The sequence below is a fragment of the Elephantulus edwardii genome, unplaced genomic scaffold, assembly GCF_000299155.1.
Source record: "Elephantulus edwardii isolate Elephantulus edwardi_28Jun2011 unplaced genomic scaffold, EleEdw1.0 scaffold00135, whole genome shotgun sequence".
Taxonomy (NCBI): Eukaryota; Metazoa; Chordata; class Mammalia; order Macroscelidea; family Macroscelididae; genus Elephantulus; species Elephantulus edwardii.
Window position 1 is genome coordinate 6,213,572 of NW_006399885.1, and position 9,612 is coordinate 6,223,183.

The window sequence follows — 9,612 nt, forward strand, 5'->3', positions numbered from 1 at the left end:
CCTGGAGAGGGTTAAACCGGGTGGCTCCTTGGAGGCAAGGATTCTGAGGCTCCATCTAACATACTTTGGACATGCTGTGAGGAGAGACAGGTCCTTGGAGAAGGACATCATGCTTGGGAAGGTGGAGGGACAATGCAGGAGGGGAAGGCCCTCTATGAGGTGGATTGATTCAGTGACTAGGGTAATCAGGATGGGTGTATCGGAGACAGTGCGAATGGCACAGGACAGAGCAGAGTTTAGGGCTGTTGTACACAGGGTCGCTATGAGTCGCAAGTGATTCGACGGCACACAACAACAACTGGTATGCTTCACCAATGCCACAAACCACTTGCTCTGTTGTAGAACTGTAAAGAGAGGAATCCACTGCTGGGACTTAGTGTAGTCATTGTGTGAAATGGTTAAAAAGTCAGAAAACCACCTAAACTTCTCTGCCTGCACTTTTATAAGGAAAGTACTATGGAGAACACTAAACTGCATTTTTAAATCAGGTACTGGGTAACACCTCACTGGCCTTACAACCAAGTTTACCACTAGGTGGCAGCAGAAGCATAAAATTAGAAAGGGGAGCAAGCACTGGTGGCATTTTGGGCTGCTAGCCAAGCTGAACAAGAGACAGCAGCCTTCATTCATTATGGATTACATCTCAACATCAAGACAACAAATATCCTTACCACTGAGCCAACAGGCAACATCATGACAGATGGAGAAAAGACTGCCATTGTCAATGATTTCATCTTACTTGGATCCACAACCAACACCCTTGGACCAGTAGTCAAGAAATTCAAAGACTTACTACATGGTTTAAGTCTCCTGACAAGAGCCTCTCAAAAGCACTAAGGAGCAATAATGTCAGTTGAAAGACTAAGGTACCTGATGGTCTTTTCAATCACTTGCTGTGCATTAGAGAGCTGGACAATGAATACGAGAGCAATGGATGACTTTCAGTTGTGGTGCTGGAGAGCTTGTATCCTTAAAAATGTGTTATCAGACCAGTTATGTGCTGGTAGTGGGAAGGGGAGGAAAAGTGGGGTGCCATGGTAGGTGACTGGTTTGGGGGCTTAGGGGGCTTCCAGCTGCATTCCTTTTCCGCTTTTACAGAAGTGACGGAAGTCTTAGATGAAGTTGCTTCAGTGCCAGTGCCACCTACCTGAAATAGCAGCTGTCCCTCTCCAGGGTTGGGGCCAACCACCTCTTCCCAGTCTGCAGTCACAGGAGACTTTTATAAAGTCCAAGTGATGGCAAGACAATGAGGTGAACAAGGAGACCTGCCACAGTTTACAACTCAAACTCATTGATGTTGGGTTGGAACTGACTCACAGATGACCCTCCAACAGATTTGCAGAGGCTATAAACTGCATGGAAGGAGACTGTCCATCTTTCTCTCATGGAGTGGCTGCTGGACTTGAACTGCCAGAGGGGTGTGGTCTTTAAGTTAGTGGTGCAACTGCCTACAGACAACACCACCAGCGCTCCCTGGGGTCAGCTTCCAAATAGAAGTGAGTACATGAAAAAGCATCAAAGATATTAGTCAGATTCATCACATTTGCTCCCTCAGCTGTAAGATCAAGAAAGATGCTAGGATAAATGAGACCTTGACTCTGAGTCTCTCAAGACTCCTGGGATTACAGGATGGAGGATATGAGGCAGTAGGACTGTGACGAATCCATCTACAGAGGCTTTTTTAAAAGTTCCTACTCTTCTTTGGTAAGTAAGTGACAGGGGTCACAAAAGTTTGTGAGTAGCTATCTAAGATGCTACTATTGGTTTCGCCCTGTGCGGAACAGAGGAGGAAGCAAAGCAGAGAGGGACCAATGGACCACTCGAATCGCAACCTCCACGACCCTGAGACCACCAGATGGTGCCCGGCCACCACAGCTGACTGACCACTCAAAAACGGGGTCACAGTAGGTCTTCAAAAGAGTGGATAAAAAATATGCAAAAACCCTGAAACTCAAAAAAGGCCAGACTAGCCAGTCTGATAGAGACTGGAATCTCTCAGATTATGTGCCTTACTCACACTTCAAGTCTGGAGCAAAATCTAGTCCAGTGTTTAACGTTCAACCAAACAACAGCCTAGGTATTAAGACACAATACAAGGGAGGAAGGTACCTACTCCTTTGAACAATTCACCACATAATGTCAAAAGGGCAGCATTTGTCCAAGGATAAAGCTAAGTAGGCAGGACAGGACAGGATAGGGGGAAGAATGGAAAAAATACTCAGCGGGAGGAGGCAGGACGAGGGCAGCTAACATTGTGGGGACTGTAACTAATGCCATGAAACAAAATGTACATGCACGGTTGGATGGAAAACTAATCTTCTCTGTAAACTTTAATTCAAATTTTAATTTTTCAAAGTCTTTATTCTTCAAGAACCCTTCTTCAGAAAGTATGTGTGAACACATTGGCGTTGTTTGGTGCTATCAAGTTGACTACAACTTAAAACAACCCTACGATCCAAAGTTTGCCCCATCCTGCACCAACCTCATGATCTCTGTCATTCAGGCTCAAGTCCATTGTGGTAGTTACTGTGTCAACTGTCAATCCATCTTGTTGAGAGTCTTCATCTTTCTCTGACCAGTATTTATAAATCACATACTCTGAGCTCACCCATGTGAGCTCTTTTCTTTGTAACTTCAAATCCTTTTGTTAAAAAATAGCCTATTTTAATGTCAATTTTTTAAAAAAGAAGTATTTGTGGGATTTTTTTTTCAATTTTTTTAAAGTGTGTGTGTGTGTGTGTGTGTGTGTGTGTGTGTGTACCATCAAACTGGATCTGATTGGTACAGGAGGAGACTGTCACTCCTTCTCCAGCAGAGCATCTGGTGAGTTCAAACTGCTCACTTCTGGGATTACAGTGCAGCTTCTTGCCACTAGGCCACCAGACCTCACCAAAAGATGCATTATTTGCATAAAATAAAAAGCTATTAATTTATAAGAACTTGTCTGCAAGTGCTTAATACTCTCTGAAAGAATTCTCAATGTAAAAAAATGTAAAGTGATTAAAACCATCCTATTTTCTCTTTTTCACAGTTTTCTTAAAGGAGGAAGTGTGATGTACTATATATAGGAATATCGCAGGAAATAAATGCAACTTAAAAACGTGACGAATATTTTGAGGTAAATTTGCCAAACTAGGATCAGGTGTATGCTAGTATTAAATCAAATCTCAGTATCATTGTTCTTTCTGCTTTCCCTGTGTGGGCAGAAATTAATGCTATATAACTGAGAATACCAAAAGTTCACAAAAAACTGTATCAAAACCCCTTGTGAGTTAAGAGATGGAGTTAGACAAGAACCCTTACAGCATATGGTTTACTTAATATGTACTCAGGGGAAAAAACTATTTCAATGATTACCTTTTCAGGAGCGCTGTTAAACAGAAAATAAAATTCTCATCTTTAACATAAAGAACCTTCCAGGTTTTGCACTGTAAGAGGAAAAGGAACCAGTAAGCACTAGCATGCAATGAGCAAGGTATGAACAGGCTGTTTTAATCTGTGGGAAGCAGTCTCCCCATGGTTTCACCACCTCTCTAATACTGGGTGGGGGACAGATGTGCACTTCAGATTAAGGGGCAGAAGTGAGACTGGTCATGCTCTGCTTAGAGTCATTGTATCCTGTTAAAAACTGCAAATTATTAATGAACGCAGCTATTATCCAAAAGGTTAGAGGCTCAAGTCCACACAGAGGAACCTCAGGAGAAAGATCTGGTGATGTCTTTCCAAAAAATGAGTCCCTGAAAACCCCATGGAGCACAGCTGCACTCTAATACATATGAGGCTGCCATGAATTAGATATGACAGATACTGGGGAGGGGTGGGGAGAAATTTAAGAATCTTTGCAAATTCTTTTTAGGGGCCTGGGGCAGTCCTGAACCATCAATGAGGACAGAACTAGAAATCAAGTGGATTCTGACTCACGGTAACTCCACAGGGTTTTTGATGCTGTCAATATTCACAGAAAGCTATTACGTCATCCTTCTGCCGAGCAGCCCGTGGCTTTGAATCTTTCAGTTGGTTAGTAGCGCATGTAAGGCACTAGGCCACCAGGGCTCCTTGGACAGTGATCAGGTGGAGGAAAGGTGAACTCTTTGTCTCCTCCTTTAGGCAGGGAGGCCCTGACACTGGCCCAACAGGAAGGCTTCCTGGAATGAGGCTGTGTCCTGACAACCCTCACCAAGGCTGCTTTCAAAATATGCAAATGAGGCAGGGACTTGTCAACAATCCAGAAGACTTAAGGAGCCAGACTGGCTCTGCTGATCTCCACTGCTTTCCACACAGGTCTAGGACACCTGCAGTGTGGCCTGCCCTGCTCTAGCTGCCCCGGAGACCCCAGTCCAAGGAGCTTTGGGATTTGGAGCTCTTGAAATTGAACAACCAGATATTCCAGTATCCAGGCTCCCCACAGAGCAGAGGGTAGAAACAAAAACTCCACAAAAAAAGGCTTGAGTTTGTAGCCCTTTGTGGACTGGCATTCAGCAACAGAAGTGAAGGCCCAGCTGAGCCCTAGGGATGCGGGGAGAGGGAACTGTTGCTAGGGGAACATTTTCTGAGACTAACGCCAATTTGTATCTGCAAAGCTGTCCCAGGATGTAAGCGAATACTCATTTACAATCTATCCACAGGGGTGCGTGGCCCCAGCTCCCCACCATGTAAGGTAATATTACTGAATGTGATTATAAAGTGAAAATTATACAGGCAAGTGAAGTCGTCTTGAATTCTGACAGCCTATGATGAGAACATTGCTCTCGGGGCCTTGACAGCTATTAGTTGAGGCAATTCAGGAGATGCTTGCACTCAGCTCTAAAATAAGCACAATCACCCTCATAAAGCCCCTGCGAGCAGCCATCATTTGGGGCTGAAAGGCATGAAGAGGACTCTTTCTCACGCATTCCCATCCCCAGGCAGTAAGACTAACAGGCAGCAGTATCTTTGCAGGTACACCCTGCTCTATATGCACTCTGCTGAGAGGGAGATGCGAACACAATCAGGGTCAGAAAGTGTTTCAAAGATGGAAATTTCCAGAGCACGCAGTGGCTGCATGGAGTAGAACAACTTTTCCATTCACAGAGTCCATAATAAAACCCAAAACCTGCCGTCGAGTCAATTCTGACTCACCGTGAACTGCCCCACAGGATTTCCAAAGCTGTCTCTTTTCTGAGGCACATGCTTCAGATTTCACATGTGCATCAGCTAGTGCTTTAAACTGGTGGCATTTCTCTTAACAATCAAACATTTAACCACAGTGTCACTAGAACTCTCAGCAAAAAGAAATCCACTGTCTCCAGAGCATCACAATGACCTTATACAAGTACAGAGCCCCATGAAGGTTCTAAAGCTGTAAATCTTAATAGGAGCAGACTGTCCCATCTCTCTGGTCCCTTCATGCTCCCAACCTTCTGACTAGCAATCAAAGTTCTCCCACAGCACCATGAGGGATCTTAACATTCAGCAGGTGATTAATCAAACTTTAATTGAATGGTGTGGGAAGCATCACCTTCAGGAATTTCAGAGATTAGCAATTCACTGCACAAAAAGTACCTGTGATGCAGCAGCAATTTGACAACTGTTACCTGCACCAATCAGAGTATAATTATTAGCTCAGAGTTATTGGTTTCCTTGAAGAATAACGTGGGGATAAACATCTTGCCTTACATAGGGACAAGAAGGCCTAATGGTATGGTGGTTAATATACTCACCTGTTAACCAAAAGGTCAGCAGTTCATGGGAGAAAGATGTGAAAATTTCCTTCCATATAGATTTACTGCCTCAGAAACTCTACGGGGCAGTTCTCTGTTCTATAGGATCCCTATTCTTGAGAATGGGCTCAATGACAGTGGTTTGGTCTGGTTACGTGATAGACGCAGATAGGAAAGACCTGTATGTTTCTTGATACTTAACAGATTTCAGTGGTGCTCCCAGATTAAGACTAGGAAGAAAGGCCTGGTGATTACCCTCTAAAATCTGCAAATGAAAACACCATGGGACATGAGGACATCATTGAGTCACCATGATTTAAGGACACGTCAATGGCAGCTAACAAACCCTCACCATGACCACTAATGGGGGCGCTTGGGACCATGGAAATGTCAGGCGTGGGTAAGGGGTGCCCGCCCTGAGAGTCACCCCACGGACAAGCAGTCACCCACAAGGTGCACTTGCCCTTTGGTCCTCACCTCCTCCTTCTTGTCCTCTGGCCCCGCGGCCCCGCTCAGGCTCAGCTGAGAGTAGCTGCTGATGCCGCTGTCCTCATTACCGTCATCACCACTTGGGGTCTGCACCCCGTCTGGGGAGGCCACGGAACCCTGCTCCTTGGGCCCCTCGGCCCTCTCTTCGCTCTCCATGGAGCTCAGGGACAGGGCACTGTGATGACTGGGACAGGCGAAATGCACATTGCCCCTGGCGCTGCCCGCACCCGGGCTCTGGGGGCTCTGCGGCTTGGGGGTGGTGGGCCGCAGAGGCGTGGGGGGCCGCTCGGGATCAAAGGTCAGCTTGCTGGGGGGCGTGGGTACGGCGGGGTCCTGGACAAAGGGGCTGGGTGCGGGGTCAGCGGGGCAGGCGTGCACACGCTCAGCCATCGGGGCGGCTCTGGCCTCCAGAGGACACACGGCCGTCTCCACGTCGACGTGGGGCCCCCGGGGGGCCGGGCTAGGGGCGGCTGTGCCGGGCGCGTCCATGGGCGGCGTGGAGGGTCCACAGCGCCTCCTGTCGGGCTCGGTGCTGGTGGACACGCGGCGGGAGTAGTCGTCGTGCAGCCTGGTGTTGAGGCGCAGCCTCAGGCTGGGCTCACCCAGCGAGGGCGCCCTGCTCTTCGGGCTCTCCCGCTTCCACGCGGCCTCGGTGACATTGCTGACCAGCTTCAGGACGCGGTCGAAGTCCTTGGCCCTGAGGGGGCTCCTCCAGCGCTTGGTCCTCCGCTCGCAGCCCCCGAACTTGTCTGAGTCGGCTGAAGAACTGCTCAGCGTCCTCTGCGGCCCCGGCTTCTCGGGCACCTGCAGCTCCGCCAGGTTGGACGTGGACTTCCGCTTGAAGGAGCTTTTCTTCAGGAAGTTGAGGCTGTCGGTGCTCTTGCTCCGCCGGTAGACGAGCGTGTCGGGGTCTGGGTTGCGCCCACGGGGCTCGCACACCCTGGGCTCGGGGACGCAGGAGGACAGCGGCCGGCCGCGGTGGCGCTCGTGGTCCAGCAGGCTGATGCGGCCCAGGCCGTAGGCGCGCCGGAGGCTGCGCGAGCGGTGCGTGCTCCTCTGGAAGGCGTCGTCCGCCTCCTCCAGGTCGGAGCAATCCGAGGCGCCACCCACGCCGGCCTCCAGGGGGAGCCCCAGGCACGAGAGCCGGCCGCCCGGGGGCCCCGCGCCGTTGGACACGGGCCTCCCCGCGTCCTGGGCCGCCGTGGCCTCGTCCTTGGCCGCGGCCGCCTCCCGGCTTTGGATTCCCTGCAGCACCGAGGACCTGAGCTTCTTGAAGGAGCCCATCTTCCGGAAGGACGCCAGCGCGCTCCAGGCCGACGAGCTGCCCACCAGGCCCGCGGGCGCCCGATCGGCGGGAGGCGCGCGCTTCCGGCCGGCGGAGAAGAAGCGCAGGAGCCGGGCAGGGCTGGCCTTGGGCTCCGGGGCCTCGGGCTCGCCGTCCCCGCCGGCCCAGCCTCCGTTCTGGCACGAGGGCCGCGTGTCCATCCCCGGCTCCCTGGGCTCGGGGGCCGCGCACAGGCCGGCTCCGTGGCCGTTGGGGGCCGTCGTCATGTTCTGGGGCCGCAGGGCTGCGAGGCTCAGAGCCATGGCCACATCCTCGTCGGCTGGCCCCAGGCCAGGCCCGCCATCTCCGCCGCCACCTCCGTCGGCCACCTGGCTTCCACCCACGCCCGGGACATCGGGCTCCTCCGTTGTGGCTTCTGCCTGTGCCGAGAAAAGAAAAAAACGCAGAGCTTTAGCTGTGTTTCTCTACACAAGAGTCTCTATTGGAAGCATTAATGGTTTTTGTTAACAATTGCAAAAAGCAGAAGCCCCAAGATCCCGCCACTGGGGTCCAGTTGGTTCCAAATCACACTTCCCTTCCCTCTCCGATCTTTAGAGAGTAAACTGCCTGTTTTTCCCTGGTAGAGCAGGCTGGTGGATTCAAACTGCCAACCTTTTGCTTAGCAGCCCAATTGTTTGTAAATAACAAGGCTGAGTAAATAAACAAAGCAGCCACCCACTGCCCAGGGTAGATTCCAGCTGTTAGCAACCAGGTAAGACAGAATGGAAGGCGACGTATTGGTAAGCTGTGCTGCAATCCCGAAGGTACAGAGTTCGAATCCACCAGCTATTGCGATGGAGAGAGTTGGGCAGTCTACTCCTGTGTAATCGACTGCTGCTGAAAATCTGCTGAGGGGTCATTTATGACCTGACAACAATAACAACAATTTTTAGGTAATTTGTCTCATCTTTCTACAAAGCAGCAGTGGAATCTTTAGATTAGCAGTCCAACACCATTCCACTGTGCCACCAGAGCTGCTTCTCAAAGAAAAGCTAATTTTTGGCTTCTTTCCTAATTCATTTGATAACAAACCTAAGTATATATATATATATACATACAAATAGTGCCAGTTTTTCTTGTCATTAAGATAGAACCTACTGATGGTTGACCCTCCAGGGGTATTCTGCGGCTATAAATCACAGGGAAGGAAAGTGTCCATCTTTCTCTTTGGGGGAAGGTGGTGTATTTGAACTTAGCTGTCTTTGGGATGGTTACACAACTCCTTACCCATGAGGCCACCAGAGGTCCCCAATTGTGTGCAGGTGGTACCAAAAGTTAAGCACTTGACTACTAACCTGTGGTGATTCAAACCCACCCAGCAGTTCCACAGAGGAAAGGCCTGGCAATCAGCTTCCTAAAGATTGCAGCCAACAAAACAAACTTTATAGCACAATTCTATTCTGTAACCCATGAGAGTCACCTGATGGTAACAGGTTTTGGCTTTGGTCTGGGTAGTACAAATGTTTAATATGGTAGGCTGCTGACTGGAAGGCTGAAGGTTCAGGTCCACCAGACGCACCTTGTGAGAAAGGTTTGGCAATCTACTTCCCAAAAGTTAGTAAATAAAACCCCTGTGGCACAGGGTTTTCACAGAGTACAGTATGTCACAGTTCTACTCTGACACGTGGGGTTACCATGAGGCAAGGTAACTCAAAGGTTGTGCACTATTTGGAAATAGAGACAGATGTTTGTCACTTAATGTCTACACTACATTCTGTGAATTAGGACGCTATGCTATCTGGGTGGTGTATGAACACCATAAGAAAATGTTATGGGAGTTCTTGTTGCTGGTGTTGGAGTGAGTAGCTTGCGGAGGTCAGAGGAAAAGGTTGTAGTGGCAGCTGTCAGGACAGAGGAAACAAAGGAGCTTCGAGCTGGGCAGCCCTGTCCTGGCCGGTTCCCTGTTTGAGCCCTCTGAGCAGCAGGAGCTCCCTGGGCCCTGCAGTACCTGCCACTGCCACCTGCTTGTCCAGAGGACATAGCCTGAGAGCAGAGAGCTCGAGCCCAGAGCCACATCCTCCACCTGTCTCATATTCTGAGACCAGAGCTGCCATAAAACCATTATTGGAAACATTTAACAAAATGAGTTACTTTTCTTTT

General features: G+C 49.5%; 1 protein-coding gene across 2 annotated transcripts in view; it reads right to left on the minus strand.

The window, feature by feature from the left end:
* Window positions 1-7,775, minus strand: part of SPATA13 (spermatogenesis associated 13) — a 112,572-nt gene extending 104,797 nt beyond the window's left edge. The window contains exon 1 of one of the 2 annotated variants that reach the window (XM_006894113.1): window positions 6,177-7,775. In XM_006894113.1, coding sequence (XP_006894175.1) covers window positions 6,177-7,775 — 1,599 coding nt within the window. Of the gene's footprint in view, window positions 1-6,158 lie in introns of both variants that reach the window. The other variant, XM_006894112.1, reaches the window with a different exon arrangement.
* Between the last annotated feature and the right edge of the window lie 1,837 nt (window positions 7,776-9,612).